This window comes from Drosophila ficusphila, unplaced genomic scaffold, assembly GCF_018152265.1.
Source record: "Drosophila ficusphila isolate 14025-0441.05 unplaced genomic scaffold, ASM1815226v1 contig_414, whole genome shotgun sequence".
Classification (NCBI taxonomy): Eukaryota; Metazoa; Arthropoda; class Insecta; order Diptera; family Drosophilidae; genus Drosophila; species Drosophila ficusphila.
The window spans coordinates 4,679,621-4,701,154 of NW_025064328.1; the positions used below are offsets into that span (position 1 = coordinate 4,679,621).

At 42.3% G+C, this 21,534-nt stretch overlaps 3 protein-coding genes across 4 annotated transcripts; all 3 read right to left on the reverse strand.

Annotated features, from left to right (window-relative positions):
* Positions 1 to 1,536: 1,536 nt before the first annotated feature.
* LOC108087610 lies at positions 1,537 to 10,350 on the reverse strand. Of its 2 annotated transcripts, none has more exons than XM_017185049.2 (4): positions 10,244 to 10,350; positions 9,145 to 9,560; positions 2,755 to 2,964; positions 1,537 to 2,648 (listed from the first exon to the last, which is right to left on the reverse strand). In XM_017185049.2, the coding sequence occupies exons 2-4, from the start codon at positions 9,487 to 9,489 to the stop codon at positions 2,424 to 2,426; spliced, it is 780 nt and encodes a 259-aa protein (XP_017040538.1). In that variant the 5' UTR covers positions 9,490 to 9,560; positions 10,244 to 10,350; the 3' UTR covers positions 1,537 to 2,423. The 2 variants fall into 2 exon arrangements, with proteins under 2 accessions (XP_017040538.1, XP_017040537.1); XM_017185048.2 differs by having other exon boundaries at positions 9,145 to 9,563.
* A 1,719-nt stretch (positions 10,351 to 12,069) lies between these two features.
* Positions 12,070 to 12,592, reverse strand: LOC108087633. Its single transcript, XM_017185090.1, has one exon. It carries the CDS (start codon positions 12,564 to 12,566, stop codon positions 12,300 to 12,302), a length of 267 nt encoding a protein of 88 aa, XP_017040579.1. The 5' UTR covers positions 12,567 to 12,592; the 3' UTR covers positions 12,070 to 12,299.
* A 2,401-nt stretch (positions 12,593 to 14,993) lies between these two features.
* On the reverse strand, positions 14,994 to 21,434 carry LOC108087744 (DNA fragmentation factor subunit alpha). The gene is made up of 4 exons (XM_017185266.2): positions 21,158 to 21,434; positions 17,463 to 17,678; positions 16,846 to 17,123; positions 14,994 to 16,541 (listed from the first exon to the last, which is right to left on the reverse strand). The coding sequence occupies exons 1-4, from the start codon at positions 21,200 to 21,202 to the stop codon at positions 16,166 to 16,168; spliced, it is 915 nt and encodes a 304-aa protein (XP_017040755.1). The 5' UTR covers positions 21,203 to 21,434; the 3' UTR covers positions 14,994 to 16,165.
* Between the last annotated feature and the right edge of the window lie 100 nt (positions 21,435 to 21,534).

Here is a 21,534-nt window from a genome sequence, read left to right on the forward strand (position 1 = left end):
ATTTATCTTTTACTTGTCTTTGGGCTGCATTTTTTGAATCCTGTTAATTGCTTTTGATTGGCATTGGCCGAGTGGAGTGGCCTAGTGCATTTTATGGTGCGATCTGGGAGACATCCGGATGCATAAGCAAGCCATCTAAGCCCCCTCTCAGTGGCAGACTAAGCTTAAGTGCTGTGCCAGGAGCAGGGGAGTCATGGTTAAGTCGAGTGACAGAGCTGCCATAAAAATAAATTCAATAAATTTTTAATGCGTTTGATTCGAAGCAACAATGACATTTCCGCCGCCGACGGAAGCCAAGGACTTTTCGCGACAGGAGCTCAGGTGTTGGGAGATTCCCACTTCGCCCAATGAGCTCTTCAGCTGTTCAGCTGTTCAGTTGTTCAGGTTTTCAGCTGTTCAGTTGTTCAGGTTTTCAGCTGTTCAGTTGTTCAGGTTTTCAGCTGGAAAGGGACACCACCAAGAAGTGCATAACTGGCGCATAAATCTGCCATGGCTGTTAATGTAAGCCGCAACTGGCGGATATGGCCATACTTACCGCCCCAAAGGAGCTGGCACGTTCGAACTTTTTAGGGGCAAAACAACGAAAAAAATAAAGTTGCATGGGAAATGAGTCGGTTAGCTAAAAATACACACACCTGCCACACATATTTTTCCGCCAGCAGCCAAGGGCAGCCAACTCTGACCAATGCCTTCCGCAAATGGCGATGGCTGGCATTCCGAACCGAAACGAAAACCTTTATCTGTCAGCTTTGCCGGTGTTTTTCTCCCGATTCAATATGTACATACCTATAGGTAGGTAATCGTATTATATTCAGCCATGTGCAACACTTCCTGCGCTTTTGTCGCCAGTCCAGAAATTATCCGTATTAAAAATTTGTCGCATTCTCTGTGCGGAATTCCATGTGCGGAAAGCCAAAAGGTCCATCTGAGGCTTCCGATGTGAGCGATTGTTGTGTGGAAACTGGGTTGCCTTTTCCCCATTTCCCCTTCACTCTATCTCATTTCCATTATGCCGCTCGCATTTAAACTTCGATGCCTGGCAGGGATTCCGTAGCATATTTTATGCTCGCCGTCCGGAACTTTCACATGGAAACAAAACTCGGACTGCCCGGCGGGCGATTGGGAAACTATGTTTCACATAGTAAAATCTTTTTTTAGCCTGGCACATTTTCTCCATCCGAGAGCGAGTTGCTAGCCGAGTATGGAAATTGAAATTCAAAATGACTGGGATGTCGGAGAAGTGCTGGTAAGCCAATAATGAACAAACTAAGGCTCTTCACGTGATTAAAAGAGCTGCTTATCATCAAGGAACTTGTACTGATGAATGAAACTGCTCTTAGTACAGCTTTTCGTAGCTTTAACCTTTAAAACCAACAGATTTATAGCACTTTGTGTGTAAATAGCAGGCATCAGTCATCAATTGGCTTGGCATTTTCCCAAGTACACAAATAAAACAAAGTGCTTTTCCCAAAGTTGTTTACCCTTGAAACTGAAATAGTTTGCCGAGTGCAGAAAATCAAAAAAAGGCATACAAACTTAACACATAAAATCGCATTTTATTGTTTCGATAAAAAGTAGTTTTCACACATTTATCCATTTATTTATTTTTGCTTCTGTTTCTGTTTCGTTTTTTTTTTTTAATTTTTGTTTTTAAGTTACAAATTACAATTTCCAATTGATTCCTGTGGACACAACGTAAATGTAAATTGAATTAAATTCAGGCCTTTAAAACCCTTTGAATAGTGCAGCAAATTGTGCTTATTCATTGATGCAGCGTAAATACAAAAAAGAGAGAGGTTTAAAAACCCTTTTTATTAAATGTATGTGCCTAGGGTGAACGTTTATTCGATTGCTAATTGATTTAATTGAGATTCAATTACAGTAAATTTTTGTTGCTCCCTAATAACCCAAACTGTTTTATTTGGTTTTTATTTTCGGTGTGTGACCTTCACAAGGATACGCTATGGAAAATATACTATATCTATATCTATTCGCCTAGATAAGATCTATTCTGCGATTCGTTGATCGTCCGCTGAGTGAGGTGAGGATAAGGTTTTCTAGAACTGGAGAGTCGGCCTTTGAGGCGCTATTCTCCAGCTTTTTGGCTTAAAGAGGCTATTGGTCTAGGAACAATTAGCGGCTGATAATAGACATTCAGGGTGAGAGTTGCTCTACGACAATGTGGGCTCGAAAAATACACAACTTTCAGATCTATAGAGGGTATATACTTTATAGAGATAAAACCCCACGGTACAACCATCCAAATCGGTCGCTTCAGTGTCAAGTGCCGTCATCAAAACGTTTTCCAAAAATACTCCTTCTCGCCATTATACCATTATACCATTATAAACTCGTACAAATACCGTATATACATTTTCAATTCCCACACTCCAATCTCCAATCTTCGTTGAGAAAAGGACTCTTTAGCAGGATAGTTCCGTGGATCGCCTGGCAGCATCGCTCCTTGCCGAGTACTCGTTGTCCTTGGGCTCACGTCCTGTGATATCCGCCAGCGAATTGGGATCCATGTTCGACAGCTTGTCCAAGTCATCATCGTTCATGTAGTTCGTCTGCAATTTGCTAACCAACTTCCGCAATCGCTCCGCATCCAGCGATGTGCGACGCAGATTGGCATTATAGTCGCTGGGCTGCGTGGCAAATGGAAAACGCAAAATGGGAAATCGCAATGAAAGGAGCGCTCATCAAAGCCCAGGATGAAGGGTTAAAGGGTAGAAGGGTGGAAAAACAACTCACATCGCGCCACTGCTCGCCGGGAAAGACGGCAATCAATTCGGCATTTGGCTCCAGAGTGCTGAAGTACTCCTCGTCGTCGATTTCGGTGCCATCGCAATCCAGGTGTATCGCCGGCTGAGCCCGCTCGAATTTCACCGACACCTTCACCCGCAACTCCGACAGCGTTGTGGCCACGACAGCCTTGCGGATGTTCCGCGTGATGTCCTTGATCTGCAATGGAGGCGCCGGATTACTAGCAACTTTACGCCGAATTCAGGCCCTGAATTGACACGCCGGAAATTGCAATGCTGCGATAGAGAAGGCTTAACTAACACACTGCTAGAAAGCAGGGTGTGCTTTAAAGTTAATTAAAAATTTAAGTTATTTGGGAGTGTTTGAATTCTGAAATCATTTACGTAATTATACCCCTGCAGAAGGTATTGTAATTTAAATAAGAAGTTTGCAACGCAGTAATGGAGACACCTCAGACCCCATAAAGTATATAAATTCATGATTAGCACTATAAACTGAATAGAATTTTCCAAAAAATGGGTTTACTGGGTTTAATTTTCATCAGAATTTGAAGTGGCATACAACTAAACGTTTGTATTCCAAATTTCTTACGAACTGCATAATTTCCAAAAAATGGTTTCAGATTTTAAAGTGAATTTTGCTCGAAATTTGTGTTGACTGCAAGGGTATATAAGCTTCGGCTCGCTGATGCTAGATTTCTTTCTAGTTTTTTCACTTATTCATTAGGGGGGAATTCTTTTAAGATATCAGCAAACAAGAATCTTCTTTAACAACAAGTATTTGCCACTTCCTATGTATATTAGCTACCAATTAGTGCTCGATTATATTCAGAGCGCTAATTAAAATGGCAATGCAAGAACTGATAATTTTTGCTGTCGCCCTCTTTCAAAATGAAAATCCAGTAAAAGTTTTAAATGGTTTGCAGAAAGAAAAACCAATACTGCACATTCAGAATCAATAACTTTACCAATTTTATTGTGGCTTTAAGGTGGAATACCTCAATTATTTGTGGTCCGATCCGAAATAAAAATATGCAATACAATTTTTCCTTTTAATAAAAGTTTATGTAAAAATGTAGTACCACCCCACAACTATTTTCCCTACTTTCAAGGCCAATAATTTCCTCATTGGCCAAAGAATTTGCAGTGTTTCCAGCAAGCTTCTCCTAAATGTTATTACCTTCTTTGGCTTTCTCCTTTCAAGAATTCGCGGCTTGGTTTCAGATTTTATAAGAGCGTTGAGAAAGTTAAGTTAATTTGAGTGGTCTGCTGTGAAGATTTTACAGTAAAAGTAAAACAAAAGAACACATTTACCTTGAATTCGATATAAATGCAATCATTGAGCTTGTTGTTTCTAAAGTTATATTTTTTTTCAAACAACGATGTACATGATAAAGCCAACACCGGAATGTTTACCCAGCAAAAATGTTTGCCGTAGTCAATGCTTTAGCCACACATCTAGTCCATTAAGCTATAACAACACTGCGAAACACAAAAGCCCGGAACATTTATTTGCTTTAATTTGCAGGAGAGCCGCAAGGCGTTGTCAATAAAAACAATATGAAGTTAACGAAGCGCGGCGAGAAAGATAAGGAAAATTCTGGGAAAAAAGACGCAGGTTAATTGTTATGGAGATGTATAGAATTCGAGGGTAAGGTGAAAGTGCCAGCAGCAACAACTAATCAATTTATCATTTGCCATAACAATAAGGCCAACACGAACAAAGGGAAGGTCAAGGCACACACAACTCGGCACAGGCATCCGATTATATTTTTCTACCTTTCTACTACCTTTCTGCTCCTCTGACTGGGCCTCTTTTCGGGCCTAAAAGATTGCTACTAAAATATTTAAAGCATAATGCTGTCGATTCCAAACAGTCGGCCGAGGCCAAGTATGGATGGTTGGATGGATGACTGGATGGATGGATGGATGGCTGGTCAAGCGAAAGGTGAAGGAAGAAAGGAAAACAACGTGAAAATGGTCGAGTGAAAAGGGGGAAGGGAGAGCACGGTCAAAAAGTTGCCAACGCCTCCATTGTGTTTCACTTGGCATTACGTATACGCCCCGCGTTCGTTTGGGAATATTCTGATAAATTGCCAAGGGGTGCGACTCTCGTTTTGACAGATCTTCAGGTGTCGCCGGTTGACAGCCGACTGTCAAGCGGTTTGTGGCCATTTAATCGCAGCCTTCACGCTCGCCAAATCATCTGACACAAAAGAGTCCCTTCCTTCCTTTTCGCTTTTTATAGCCCATCAATCAATCCCCCGACCAGCAGTCTGCTAAACCAATTATGCGATGCTTAGGGAATCCATCAAATGGCCGAAACACCATTACCATTTCACGTCTGGAGAAAGTCTGGCTGGCCAGTCAGCTACAACAATGAAAATTTATCATGCATTTAATGCGAATTTCAATGGCCATTAATGCCGAGTGGCTTGCTGCTTTTCTGCTCGAAAGTTGCCATTTTGGCATTTCGGCATTCTCTGTGTTGCCACGCACTAACTACATTCAATCAGCTCTCCTGCCACGAAGTCTGGGCCATATGCCAATGCCCTGTGGCTTTGTTTGCTCTACGGCACTCTTTCGCTTTCGCCTTTGTTGGCCCATCCAGTTGCTGCTGCCAGAAAGTCATTATAACTTGGCTTTCTTAACCGACCGACTGCTTTCCCCCGTAAAGAATGTAGATTCTCACATCGCTTTTGCGAGTGGCCGCCGTTGAACTCTGACTTTTCGGCCAATCCCTTCAATTGGCTGCCATGGCTGTGAATTAAAGTGGCTTCTCCTGATGCACTTAGTGTCTCGGCCTGATTTGCGGTTCACTTTCGGCCGAGTTGAAGTCCCTGGTTTTCAGAAGCAGACAAATATTTACCCCGCTGCGGTTGCGCCAACGGCGATTTGCCCTCGCATTTTTGTTTGTCTGCGTCCAGCGTCAATATTTTCCCTGTAAATTCATCGTTTGCATAGCAGGAGCTGCGGCAGCAGAAGCAGAAGCTGCGGCAGTAGAGGCAACATCATTAGAGGAGGCGACAAACAAGCCAGGAGCGTGACAAGGACAATGCGCAGGACTCGCAGTGCAGCCATGAATTCATCATGAGACAGCTGAGATGGCTGTTCGCTCGGGAAGCGGTCGTTCAAATAGCACTTAGGACCGGTCAGGATATGCAAATTACGCCAGGATGCTAGCAATTATAGAATACCAAACCAATTCGAGTCCTTCCATTGGGGGGAAAGCCCGAAAGCGGAGCTTGGCTCGGTAATGGAAGCCGCAGCAATTTCGATTGGCCCAAGGTTGCTGGACCCCCAAATTGCTTTGATCTGCCTGCGGTGTCCATTGTCCAGCTCGTTTTCCCTGCCTTCCAGCTCCCAGCTCCCCTTTCCCACTCCACTGCATTTATCGGAGACGCTGGAGCACTAATTTCCCCTGATTGTCATCATAATGTCATGGCAACACATTGTTTTGGGCAGTGAAAGAAATTAGATGAGGATATTGGGTTAGCAGAAAAGGAAATGTTTGTACTTATAAGTTAGTAGCCTCTACCTATATTTTTTAAAATAAAATTTAAGTAAATGTATGAAATACAAAATAAAGAAATTTAGAAAGAAATTGTTAATTACTTTTAGTATATTTTACATACTTTCTTTCAAAGAAACAATTCCTCATAAATAAATTAAGCGAATTCAATTCATATTCTTTAGTATATTTTATATATTTTCTTTCAAAGAAATAAATCCTCATAAATAATCCTCATTAATAACTTAACTTAACTTAAGCGAATTCAATTCTTATTCCAATTCAAACGGTTTTCAACTGACTTCGACTCAACCTATTTCGCTCAGTGTGCTGCTTTGTCCTGCGGAAATCATTAGCATCGCTCATTCATTGGAAGTCTGCGACCCATGATGAGTTGGCGACTGCTTTTAAAATTGTCGACGCATTCCACACTTACACGTCCTTATTAGCTTACTTATTGCAGGGGAGGGGGGTGCAGAGGAGTGTTGTTGAGCGGCACGCTTGCCTGGACATGAATAATGCTCGTTTATTTGGCTTGATGCGCAACGTAGCGTATACGCAATGTCTCAGTCTCAGTGGGCGAAATGTTTCTCCGAAATGTTTGCTCTTCACTTCTCCTTGTTTGTTTGTTTGTTTTGTTTGTTTTGCTGGTACCTTCCGTGCGGCGTGTCTGCTGGTAATTTAATTTCCGTCCCGCACCTTGTCAGCCTTCCTGTTCATCTCTCTCCATTTGGTTGGCTCAGACTTTATTTTGAGCCATTTGCATTCCCCAAAAAAGAGAAGAAAAAATAGAAATACCCATGCGAAGGTGGACGCAATGGCTCTGACATGAAAAGCGCATTTACGTGTTAACCGAACGGACGGAAAGGAGCAGAGTGGATTTCCATCCAATGAGATTTGTTTTACTGCGACTTAATTTCCTGCTAGCACCAGAGATATGCTGGGCTACCACAGAATTCTTTTGGGGCCAAGCAGAATGAATAAGAATTCCAGCAGTGTGACATAAACAAAATTCAGTTAAAAACTGTCTCTTGCATAAATTGTACTTGAAAGTCCTGAATTTCCTTTAAAATCTGTACTAAGATAACTTTTTAAGAAAAGCAAAATAAACAAATTATGGAAATTATGCCAAAGTTGTTATAACCTCTTTTACTTTAAATACCAATTGCTTTCACTTATTTTGCTCAATTAGCGAAAGGGTTATAATCCACTTGGCTGCGAAGTTCACATCAAAGGATTTCCCAAGCAGCACACCAACTTTTTATGAAAGCCTACTTAAAAACCAATCAATTTGCTCTCAAATAAATCTCAAGCCGAATCATGGAGATCTTCTAACCCTGCTGCATAAATCCACTTCGTGTGCCGGCATATTAATAGCTCAAGGATTATCACCTCTCATGTTAATTCCCACTCGCATTCAGTTTGTTGAGCAATTAGTCAATGAGATAAAATCTCCAGGCATTCCAGTGTTTTTAATCACAGGCTTAGCGCAGTCCCTCGAGCACTCGATAGCAAAAGAGGATGGGAGGGCTCTTCATCAGAAGACGGACAAGATGAGGGCTTATTAATTAGCTAAGATGCGCATGAATTACTCATACGTCACGTGGCCCGCAAGCAGCCATCATCGTGAGAGTTCGCTGCCACTGACAAATGACATCGCGTTGCGGCCACGTCGAGCTGCCAATTAATTGCCTTCGCCTGGCGAATTTACAGCCACTTGACGATGGCTCGCTGGGCTTATCCGCCGCTCAGTCGGCCAGATGCCGATCTCTCCTCTTGGCCAGTTTATGTATATTGTTATGGCGGTGGCTTTAATGCCGTTAGCACACAATAAATCGATTAGGGTTGCCGAGGCGCCTCGTTAACGTTATCGCCGTGCACAGATGTGGGCGAGACGGCTTAGATGTGGGCGTGGCAAGTTCAAGGAGGAAGGAAGGGGAAGGGGGAGGGGGGAGAAGAATTGGCTGGCTGGTTGGCTCGCAATGATATACTAGCCACTTTGGCGCCCGCATGCGGATGCTACTATTTTATCCAGCCGAACAGTTTGAACATTTTAATTAAATTTCAATTGTTGAACGGTTACACGGAAAAAAAAGAAAGGGTTGTCACATATGATCGCAAGTGACTGGAGAACTTAATCAAATCAGTAAACGTTTATATTACAATACTAAGTATAAATAATTTGATTTTCAAGAAATAAATTTCCTCCTAATCATAAAATATATAATAAAAGTTTCAAAATATTCTTTGACAATTTCTTTGCGTAACTCGAAAATCTAATAAAACTTGGCTTGGGAAGAACTATTAGTGACCTTTGTCCTTTTTTTCCTGGGCTCTAAATTGGCTTCGGCTACGGCTACGCAATCTTTATAGTCAAATAGTGTTTGGCGCGGAGAAAAATAGGAAATGGAAAGGGCGAGTGAAGGAAACAGCTCTGTTTTCCCGGAATTTTTGTTCCAGCAGCGCGCCAACAACGGATTGAAAATGAAAAGTTGGCCAATGCTTAAAGGGCGAATAAAGCACTGGCAGCAACACTTCAGTGGCAGAGTAGCAGTGGCGATGTCGATGATGCCACTCAACGCCGAAGGCTTTGAAGTGGCCGTTCCACCGTCGGTTGGCTGGAACCCTTCACTTGGCTCCTCCTGACCGTCAAACTTTTTCCACCTCCACTTAATTCTTTTTCCACCCCATCCCGTCCCCCTTTTTTCTTTTTTTCCGTTTTTTTTGTATTACCAACAAGCGTAACAAAAGCGCCGCAGTAATCACTTAACGAAATGCTGGCCGAGTTAACAGAGGGAACAGGTAGCAGGTAGCAGGTAGCGTGGCTAAATGCCACAAAGGATGTGCGAGTGTGCGGAGGATACCCACCTTAAAGGGCTTGCTGTTGTCCAACTGGGCGAAGTCCTCGTCGGCGGTGGTGGGCGATGGAGTGGGCGTGGTGCTGCTGTGCGGCGATAGAGCCAATTCCAAGGTGATGCTATCCGCCGCATCGTCCACGTCCGCATCCAACTCGATGTCCTCGCCATCCGCCTCCATTTCGGCGGTGCGTGTTAGAGTTCGTTGACGCGGCGGTGGAGCCACTATCCTGGTCTCGGGATCACCACCTGCAGGATTTTCACCTCCTAAAGGATTGCTTCCTGCAGATCCTGACACCTCTGTATCCTTTTGCGGCATTTCAGCCTGCTTTGTTTCGTCCGCATTCATTTCTGTCATTTATTGCACTCTCTCGTCTCGAAAGTTTGCACGTCCTGTCTGGACTCCTTGGACTCCTCGTTCTCCTCGTTCTGCTGAAGTTGAAAAGCATGGTCGAGTGATTTATGACAAGCAAAACAAATTCGAACGATAATTGAAATATTCTGTATGCGAGTGTTTTTGAAGCCACTGAAGCAAACATAATAAAACTGGAGGAATTTGTGTTATTGTTATTTCAGATGTGTGTTTGCATTGAACAAAGCGTTCATAGCGAAACTGAAGTTTGGCATTTGCTTTGGCTTTGCTTTAAAAAAGTTTTTCAATTGGCAAAACGACCGCAAAAAGAAATCGCTTTTGACCAAAATGGAGCCAGACAACTTTATTGCTTTGTTCTCAAAGCCAAACATGAACTTTAAACTGTTGTAAAGTTTTTCCTATTTTGTTGGCATTTTTACGTTTAATGATTTTTGATTTTTTGTTTTCTACCACTACTAGAGTTTTTCCATAGTTTTTAGTCTGTAATTTCATTTAAATTTGTGTTGTTTCAGCTGGAAATTAATTTCACTGTTTGAACTTTTTCTCACTTTCTGGTGCTAGCTAATGGTTCTTGTTTCATTTATATTTGTTATTTCATGTACAGTTCGTTAACTAATTGAATTGCTTTTTCACTGTTATTATTGTTTACATCTCTTCAGTAATTAAGACTGTAATTTGTATTTTAATGTAGCACCAAAACCACACATAACTTTAACGCAACCATTTCACTCCTCATTACCTTTCACCTTAATTTTAAAGAATCAAACTCTTTACATTTTTCGAAGATATAGACGCGATTTGGATTAAGATCGCGCGCCGCTGCTCCACAGCAGCCAAGTGCAACAAAAGCCGGCCGAACTTGGAATAAATTGCCAGACGTCTGTGCGTGCTGTATTTAAACAAGTGCGGAGGACTCAGGACTCGTTGAATTTGCCGACAGCTTCGGCCAGCGCAAAAACACACAGTGCAAAGTCAGAAGGTCCTGCAAACACACCAGGCAAAGTCTAACCTTCGTGGAGCTTTGGCCGTGAGAGCAGGATGCCCCAAAAGAGAGAGCATTCTGTTAAGATGCTGTTAGCCAGGCCAAGCTGGGCGTGCCGGGCTTAAACCAAAAAAAGGGTTTGAGGCCGAAAAAAAATAAAGAAATAAAGAAAAAAAACTTTGGTCTGGGATCGGGACTCTATGACCTGTGAAGTGGGAAAAGTTTACTGGAGCAGCTGCAAATAGTTCTACTTAGCCGGAACCACAACAACACCAAAAAACACAAAAAAAACCGAGCAGGACAAACAACATTGTAGATGCAAGGCGTGCTGGCAAATATAAATAAATTTCAGCCTGAACTTTCGGCGTAAGGGCAAAGTTTAAAAATGCAATAAAAATAAAGTTGGCAATTTTGGGGGCCGGGAACTCCGGCGGGCAGCTGAAAAATGTCACTTCGGCATAATGAGACTACTGGCTGCATAATTAAAATGCCGAGCAAACGTCCATGGGCCAAAAGTTTCAACAAAGGTGCATTGCTTTTGAGGGCGAGACAAAAGCCCTAGATTTATTGGCATTTGCATCATCATTTGGGGAGGGTTAAGATTGGGCGACTTTTGCGGAAATTGAATGCTTAAAATGCATGGAAATCCCCGCCTGCATTCTGATCGAATTTGTTTGCTTTTGGGGGACAGAGAACAAACCGCACAAACCGAATTTATAACTGAGCTGGGCTTACAAAGCAGAAATATTGCGCATACGCCATGGGAGCCAAGGTTAATTTGATTGCCGGGTCGCGGAAATCCAGCATTTGACATCGATAAAACTCTGATTGTCACAGCAGTCACGTGATGGACCATTATATATCTTTCGTTAACGCTTTTAAAAGCCTTGCCATTCAATACTACCTGGGATGCATATTTGAGTCGAAAAAGAGTGGCATTTGCGGGCATATTTCGCACGCTCAACTGTTTATTCGCCCTTCTGGGCAATCATTTCCGCCCTCCATTTTCCATTTCCCATTTTCCCATTTACCGCCAGCGGCCGGGGCAAATAATTTATGGGCCGTGGTTCGCTAATTGTGCATTGGAGCGCGGCGCGAACAACTTTTCGCATATGCAGCATCGGGGCAGCAAACCAGCAACGCCATCAATTTAAATGCATAGACGGCTGTTGCAAATTGAAATTTATGCGTCTGGGCGGCAAAGGGAGGAGGCTGGCTGGCAGACTCCCTTCATCATCAGCTGCCACGTTTAATTGCGATGCACGATGCAGGCGGCAGGATGCAGGATGCACGAGGAGGAGGAGGAGGAGGAGGAGCGACCTTCGCAGTCTGGCCAGCAGTTAGATTAATTAACTCACATGTCGTCGCAAAGGTCACGCTCGTCGCATGTGGCGATGATTAATGGTCGCTGATCCTGATCCGCCGGACCTTTCCTACTCCAGTTTGGCCATGGATTTGTGGCCCTCTTTTTTTCGTTGGCAAAAACTCGTCAAAACACACGAGCGATGCGGGTAAATGGCAAATATTTGCGCCTGCTGTCAGCAGTCAAAACGAAATTAAACGGAGAAAAAATTGCATTTCAATGCGGGGCGACAAAAAATGGGAAACATTTTAATTAAATTAAAATAAATGCGATGGGAAATATAATGAAAGAAAAGCCTGCTGGTATGTAACAAGCAATTACATTCCCTTTTAATGGCACACTTAATTATTTTGTATGGCGAATGGGCCTTCATTTCCACCTACAGCCAGTTGGCATTAATTGCTTTAATGGCCAACAAACCTGTGCGTATTTGTGCCCACACTTTATGGCTCAATGAAGCTGGTGGGCCTTAAACATGCAGTACAGTGTACAATCGAATGGCCGCTGGACCTTCCGACATTCTCCTAGTGAATCCAGAAGGAATCCCTTTCCCTGGAGGCAACAGCGAATGCACGGCGAGCTCCAAGGATGCGCCATGTCCTTTTGCAGCTGCCGTAAACTGGTTGTCATCTCCTGCTGATCCTGCGGAAGGTCATTCGCCCAAACGGCCAGCTGCGAGAGCAACTGCATCACGATAAACAAAACAGTTAATTTCATATTTGTGTTTGCCAAACTTGCTCAGATTTTTATTACTGACAGCTGGCTCGTTGGCTACACTCAAACTAAAATAGTACATAAACAAATAAATAACTGCTAAAAGAATGTAATGCTAGAAAACAGAAAGGTTATGTATTTTCCTACCAGTAAGTTAGCATCACTATGTTCTCCCATTAAATATACAATTTTAACTTGAATTATTAATGAACTTTTTCTGTCTTTATTTCAATTTAAATTTTTGTACTCAAATAAAAATGAATATTGAAATTGATTTTGCTTTAATACTCGAATCCCACATAACCAATATTGGACGTAAATTGGATTAATTAATAAACGAAATATTCAATTTAGGTTGGCCTTTCCGCCAAGCTCAAACACATATAAAGCCATTGAATTACAAATTCATATACAAACATATTCCATTTGAATACACCAAAGGCTTCTTCTGTGGCACCCAAATTAAATTACAGTCAATAATTACGAACTGATGGTGATTTCTTCTTTTTTTTGGGTGTAGGAACATACTGCGCATATCCGCCGACGTAATGACTTCCGGGTGGCAAAAGCAAACATCCAAATGGGGCAATCTAAGCACCAGTTTGCGGCTGCCAGCGGCTCTAACTGCACAATTATGGACCGCCCCCTGGCCGCCCACAAAGTCGCTGATTTGCCCCGCCCTCGCTTTATATGGGCGAAAAGTGCCACGGGGCGCATTAGTAATGCCCATTGCGGCATCTATTACACAGTGCCTTGTTTATGTGCAGCACACACCCACCCACCCACACACACACACACACTCACACACACATATGTGCTCAAATAAAAATCAACAGCCAGAGGCGAGTGCTCAGCTTTCCTCCCCTCCCCTCATCTCTGCTCTCCTAAGGACTTCCTGGCCCCTCGGTACCCTATCCTTGACATTTATTTGGCCAAAATGTGTTTGTAAAACAAAAAAAAAAAAAAAGAGGAAAGTGGAAAAAGGCAAGCAGCAGAAATTGTAGAGAATTATGTCCTCGTTGGGGAGAAAAGCGACTCGTTAGTTGAGTCGAGAAAGACTTCATTCGATATGTTGTTTACCCAGCCACGCCCCCCTCACCGTCGCCGCCTTTTTGTCGTGAGACGTTTGACATTTCTGCTTAGTGGATTGAATTAGTATGTGTGGGTGGGTGCTTGTATTTGTGTTCGTGTGTGCATGCAACAAGCTCCTAGGATAAAGCAATAATGATGAGCTAAATAAAGTGGCGAAATCTGATTTGATTTCCACTAAAGCAAATCCACTGTCAATGGGTTGGCAAATCTAGAAAATAGGAAACAAATATGGAAAAATAAAAGATAAATTAAGTTTGATTCATTTGAAATTCTTGCTTAAATCAAAACCAGAGGTTAACTTAAAACTAGAGAAAAGATTTAACACAAAAAGCATGCAAAACTTTTCCGGATACCATAAGTTCTTTCGACATTTCTTTGCCGAAAAGTTTACTAAATAGGCAACCAAAAGCGTTGGCAACCATTACATGTTAAACATTTCCTTGACAACCCAACAAGTAAACAAGTTTGTTTTGATTTCAAATAAAAAGTAACAGGAAGTCTGTAAAATCCCATTTAAATAGAACTTCGATTGGTTTTTGGTTGCGTTCCAACAGCCTCCCATCCACACTTACCCTGTAATGTAAAAGAAAAACCGCAAAAGAAAAGCGAACTCAAGTGCGTGTGACAATTTTCTTATCCAGTCACGCCCACCGCAAAAGCCAGTGAACATCAAAAGCAGTCAAAAGCAGGCGACCGGCGGTTTTAAGTTACAATTTTAATATTTTTGTGCGCTTTCCGCACGATGATTTCTGGCTTTCCCTGGCTTTTCCTTTTTTAACGCCCCCTCAAACAAACGAACACACACAAAAAAGGGCGCAATTCGCCGAGAGGACAAATTAAAAACGCAGCCAAGGAATGAAGGGAGTCAAAAGGTTTTTCCTGCGTTAATAAGGGGAATTAAGTGTGTGGCATGGGGACGTGGGGCAAATTCAATTCATCAAAAGCCAGGGCCACGCCCACAAAAAAAAATGGGAAAAAAGGGGGCGAATACCGAATAGCAGTGCTGTCGTCACGAATTTGGGTCACCCGGGAGCTTTGAACTGTGTTACTAGGCCAGTGCAATCAGCTAGCCAGGACCTGCAAACGTCATAGCGTTGTGACGTCACGAAGGAAGTTGAATTCAGGCGAAGAGAATGGCGTCGAGTAATGCAATTAGACGGCAGGACTCGCTCTCTGCTGCTGCTGCTGCTGCTGCTGGAAGGTTCAGGAAACTCGCTCTTTTGCCAGCGGAAGAGCAGGATGCACTCCTTACGCCCTGTTGCACACGCTTTTGTACATCGCGCATACGCCCCGTTTCGCCAACTAGCCAGCCCAGCCAGCCAGGATAGTTCAATCAACTCTGCTTTAATATTCATTTATTTATTACTTGGTTTGTCGTGTATATAGTTTGCCTCGGGGTTTCTGCCTCTGTTTCTGTTTTCGATTTGTATCTGCTGTATGCGCGTTTCACTATATTTAATAATTGTTTTTTTCGGTTTGCATTTGGTTTTCGGTTTCGCTTTCGTTTTCGCTTTGGTTGGCGTAAACGGCTCTCCTTATTGCTTATTCGAATTGTAGACAGTTACCAACTTTAATTGGGCAATTGCAATTTGCGTTATTGTGTTCCTTTATTGTTTAACTTGCTAACAATGTTTGCTGTCGCTTAAATTCATTTCGGCTATAGATTCGAGGGGTGGGCGGGGGGATTTAGGAGGAAAGTGGGGATCCGTCCCGAACCGCTCAAACCACGAAAAAACCTATTACACATAAATACAGTCAGTCTCAATTGGCCTTTAACGAATGACATTCACAATGGCATTGGTCTAAAAACAATTTTTGATGTGCGTTTCGATTTTACCTACTACATTCTCGTAACTAACACAATTTACACGACAAGCAAATCAACAACAGTTTCCTGGGAGTTTGCATTTATACTCTTATCGTATTTATCCAATATCCAACCAATTCGGGCTCATCATTCGCAGTGGGTTCACTCATCTATTTTCGCCTACGCCTGGGGCTCTACCTCAAGAATAATCCTTAACTCGCTAACCTTTGATTAATATTATATTTATCTAGTACGGCTGTTTGTGGCGTGTGTATAATTGGTTAAATACGTTTCCTCTCTCTGATCTCTGATTTCTGATTTCTAACTTCTGACTTCTGAATGTGATTGCTAAAAGACTCCTCGAATCTGTGGGTGAACTCCTCGCCATCGTGTTTAATTCTAGTACGTGTATTGTTCGTTAACTTTCATTTGCTCTTAGATACTATGAAGCATTCTCCGTGACTTTGTTCATCGCTTGATTTTGTCTCTGTTCCGATTCGCTGATTCGCATCGCCATTTGCCTAATTACATGCTACAAATACGATTTATGTTAACCCAATGTTGCAGGACTGATGTCGTCGGTATATCCTCATGGATCTGATTCTGATTCTCATTTTGATTTTGATTCCTACTCCCTTCCTTCCGGAAATCCTCCTTAGTCCTCCGCCGGCAGACTTCACCTCAGGCTGCCCAGAATGGGCAGTCAGATGTCTCCGTTGGCATTCGGATTCCTGGCCGGATTGCCATTGGCATTGGCGTTCGCCTCGTTGGCCGCAACCTCGGCGGCGGAGGAGCCCAGGGTTCCGTTGGCGGCGGAGGAGCACGTGGAGGTGGCCTCGCCCACCGTGATCGTTATCGTCGTGTTCTGATTGTCGCACTGCACCACCTCGATGGTGCGGGTGTTGCTGGTGGTGGTGGTGCTCATCTGTCCGCTCTCCGCCTCGTTCAGCTGGCGTCCAATCTCCCGGTCGATGGCCTCCGCGTCCTCGGGATAGCGTTCCGAGCAGAAGATGGCGCCGGCCTTAAGCAGCTTCAGCAAGTTCAAGCGATCCTCGGCATTCCGCTTGGCGCAAAGGGGTCTAATATAGAAAAGAGTCAACATTAGTCAAGGGGTTATAATAACATGCATAAAAAGAATTATCTAATCAAAAAAATATTATCTTATAATAATAATATAGTATACGAATTATAACATAAGGCGTTTGATATTTTTGTTATTCAATTAATTGAAAATAAATATTTCACTGATTGTTTAAATAATGTACAAGTGTCGCTGGTATTCTTTAAATTATTTTGAAATTTCTATTAGCTTTTTACCCTTGAAGTTTATGACTTAAATGACTTTCAACTCTTGAAAGAATTTTTGAACCCCTTTTAGCTCACCTTCCCGCATCCTTGAGCTGCTCCATAAACTCCTTGCCCGTGATGTCCACCAGCGAATTGGGATCCATGTTGGAGAGCGAGTCCAGGTCGGCGTCGTTCATCACGGACACGTTGCAGAGGTTGTTCTGCAGCTGACCCACCAGCTGGCGGATGCGGGCCGACTCCGAGTTGTTGGCATCGGTGGTGTCGCCTCCCTCGCCTCCGGCGGCAGGATCCCCGCCGGTTCCGGTTCCTCCGTCGGTGGCATGCGGAGTGGTTATGGTCACGTAATGCGTGGGCTATAAACGGAGTGCAGATAGCATTTAATTTAATCTCTCCGGCTTTGGTTACTTGGTCACGAGGCGCACTCGTGGCACCCCAGGAATAATGCAATTAGTCATTATGGCAGATAAAAGGAGGGACAAATAAAATGAATTATCCAATTAAGTGGTGCTCACTTGGAGAAAGCAGTTACTTTATATAACGAATCAATTAGAAATACTAGTTTTTGAGGGTTTAAGTAAGTTTTAATAAAAGAAATAATGCTTGGGGGTATAGAAATTAAGTTAAACTATCTTTAAGCTACATTAAATCTTTTTCTTAATAAAGTAGGATATTTTTTTTCCAAGTGCACTCACATCTATCCAGTGTTCACCAGGGAAGACGGCCACCAGTTCCGTGTTCTCGTCGAGGGTGCGGAAGTACTCCTCGTCGTCGATCTCCGTGCCATCGGAGTCCAGGTGGATGGTGGGCAGGTGGTCGCACTTCTCGAACTTCTCGGCCACCTTGCTGCGAATCTCCTCCAGACTGGAGGCGCAGACAGCCTTCTTAATGTTGCGTGTTACGTCCTTGACCTGGCCGTAAAAAAAAAAAATAAGCGGAGAAAGGGAATAATAAACCATTACACGTTTACAATTACGGAAACAGGAGCAGTAACAGTTACACACGGCCCCGCTCATCAAATGAATAATAAATTAATGTCAGAGGCGGAACAACTGTGTCCGTATAAAATATTCACATCGTCGGCACCCAAAATAAAAAAGGGAAAAACACTGAGATGGGAAAAGTTATAAATTTACTTCAAGGGGTGAACCCTTTTCCTTGAGCGAGTAACGTGAACCGAATGGGGAAAGGAAAATAGAGGAACTTTCAGGCCCATTTTATTTAAGTTTCCATTATTTCCACTTCATTATTTGACTTATTTTTCAAACAATTTTAATTTACATTGCTTTTCAAGTAATTCAATTAAGCACTCTTTAGAAATTTCTTTAGACAAAGGCGCAGCTACATAAGTTTTGCTAAATAAATAACAAATAAACAAAATTTCAAGGCTGTTTGCTTTCCATTGTCGGAAAAATCTGGTAAATAAATAAATGGAATATTTGCGCTCATGTCATGTCCTGCTGTCAAACGCCCATTTACTCTAATTGAGATTTATGGACGGAATTTTTTATCCAGCAGGAGAGACCTCTCTTTCAACTATTTTATAACCCACGAGCCGACTTTGTGGAAATTTCATATGCGATTTGTGAGCTCACATGTGTGCTCACTTTTGCCTCAAGAACTCAAACGCAGTTTGACATGCACTCATCCGACTGCGTCGCAAATATTTGGCGCTATTCCCCCAGACCCCGATTCCTTGCTATATCCATATACATACCATATATTTTTGTGTGACAAGTTATGCCTGTCAGCATTTTTCGCTGCATGCTCCTGCGCGAATGCCATAAGTGAGTGCCGTTCGCTGTGTGCAAGGACGAAGTCTTTGCCAGGCTCCATTAAACTTGCATGCGATGTTAAACGATGTCTCAGCACCAGAAAAAAAATACTACTACGTAGCAGCTATAACAACTATACTCGCAAAAATGATTTGATATTGCTACGAAAGTAATTACTTTAAAGCTGGTGAGCAAAGAGTGTTTGGAATACTGCAAACTAAATGCCTGGAAAAACTTGCAAATATTGCATGGTATTTCCGTCCATGCTCAGCACTAAGGTTAAACGAAACATAAATTAGACCTGGCCAGAAAGGGGGAGCAGACTCTGCTAAAAGCCAGGAGACGGATGTTAAAAAGAGGAACCGGCACGACTGCATGCCGGCCAGAATTTATAGCCCCGAATTGCCGAGTGCCAAGTGCCATGCAACTCCTCGAGCTCCTTCATAAATAATTGAATGCACCGTGACTAAATGAAATTGTACTCGAGCCTGCAACTCGAACGTTTTATTTCACTCGTTTCCAGCCTCTTCGGACAGCTCAGAGGTCGTTTTTAAATTATCTCATAAATGCTTAAAGCCCGTCAACTTTTGCGCCGCGCCAGCACCAAATATAAATCATATAATATCATGCTGGAAGGAAAAGTTTGCAACAATGAAAACTTCCGCGAACTACTGAAGCATCAGACAAGTGGGAGCATCGAAAACAAAGGTCTAGTTTTTCTTTCGAAACTTGTCAAAAGTTTTAGTTGATCGCATTAGTGGATTTTCCCAAGAAGCATCCTGTCGTTTTTTCAGCCAGCTGCGATTCAATTAGCAGTTCATTTAATTACCCCGAAAAGGATACAAAACTGAAATCTCTTCCGAACAATTTCTGCTCAACTAAAAACAAAACACGGCAGCTTATTAGAGTAGAAAACTTTGCCAACAGAAATTTTTTTAAGTTTTGTTTGCTGACATTACTAGAAATAGGGGTTTAATGCCTTACTTTAATTTGATTTAAGCAGCTTCAAAGGATACGGAAACCTTTTAAATCAAAACTAATTCAAGCTGCTTAGCCATCAGGACCCCAGTGTCCTGTTCCAAACAAACGTGCAACGACCTTAGCCGTCTGCCTCTGCCACCATTCAGAATCAGCCGAAGGATACGTGCCAGGGACTCCGTTCATCTGCAACTTAGACCTCGCAGGATCCACAAGTCGCAGGACTTTTAAATATTTGATGGGCGTAGGCCGCAGATTTCCGAGTCGCTGGGGAAATTAGGCGACAACTTTAAATTGCTTTCCAGCACAGCCCTGGTATTATGTAAATTGTTTATTAAATTATTAACAAAATGCTTGGCGGGCTGTGGATGTGGGCGTGGGCGTGGTCGTGGGCGGGAAGTGGGCGTGTCTGTTGGCTAATTACAGCGACATGTCGGGATGTAAACTTTCTCATTTTTAATGGCATTTTCATGGCTGTCAAGGTATTTGACAGCTTTTAAGCCGATTTGAGTTTGGTGGTTTCTGAATTAATTATTGTAATAAAGCGCAGACATTTTAATGGATTTCTCAGGCATTCGCGAGGATAATTCCAGAAATAATTTACTGAAGTTGTTTTTCGTGTTCCACAGACAACTTCAATGGTTTGCGCAAAAGTGACTCAAATCCTAAATTCCATGACCCATAACATTTCCAATTTTAGTCCGATCATCCTTGGTAAAACTGCACTCAAAATTTTCCATTTTCCGATGGTCTAAATTTTGACCCCTGTTCATGTCAGATTTTTCCAAGTTTTATTGGTTTTCAGCATAGTGACCCAAAACTGGACTTCCAGAACCCATAACTTTGTCAATTTTAATCCGATTCCAAAGTGGCATACCTCCAAAAGTTTGTAATCGCATCCTTGATACAACTGCTTACAAGATTTTTCATTTTCCAATGGTCGAAATTTTGACCCGTGTTCATGTCAGGTTTTAATGTGTTTTCAATGGTTTTCGATAAAATGACTTAAATCCTGACTTTTCCAATTTTAGTCCTATTGAAAAGTGACATTCCTCTAAACGATTGAAATGGTATTGTTTTGGTATCTATTGAGTTGCCAACTGCATGTTCTGTTAGTGTTTTTTTTTTCAACCCTAAGCATGTTTATAAATCTTTAGTATCCTCCCAATCCTTTAAACAGCTTTATTCATGTTTAAGCGGCAGATAAACAAATTAGTCCGGAAACAAAGGCCCAGCAGAAAAGCAAAACAAATGCCAAAGGCAAACAATCCCCAATACTCGTATGAAATATGAAGAAAAACCAAAACTTGTAAAATAAAGGCAGGAAATTCAAAAGCAGAAAACATAAATATAAAAAATTAAAACAAAGTTCATGTTTTTGCACATCACTCTCTTCACAGGGAGCTTTTCTCTCTTAGAACCATTCTCTTTTCATTCGCTCAGAGCTCAACTTGAAGTTCAACCCAGTTTCCAAAAAAAAAAAAAACAAAAAAAAAACGAACGCAAGCACGCGGCCAACAACAACAAAAGCTTCAACAACAACGCCCAAAAAGGGCATGGCAGGAAAATAATGCATGCTTTAAATCTCATTGTTTGTCTGTGGCCTCTATGCCATTTTAATTACAATGTAAACTCACTTTGAAAGGCTTTTTAGAGTCGCCTGAATTCGCTGCACTCTCCATGGCTCTTTGTTTGTTTCAACTAAATAATTAATTCACTCTAGCTATGCACTTAATCTGCAGACTCAACTGCTCAACATTAATGACTTTTTAGGATTATTTTCCCTTTTGCTTGGTAATTACACTGTCTCACTTGCACTTAAAATTTAAACAAACAAACTTGAAATTCCTGCACTTGAGATGGGCACCAAATGTATTTCCTTGGCTCCGCAGCGGAGCTTTCGATGCGGAGAGCGCCGGTTTTGAAATGAGCGTGAGCTGCCGTGGAGCATTTGCTTTTATATGCACCCCCAACATTCTCAACCTCCCCTCTTTCAAGACTGTAAGCCACACTG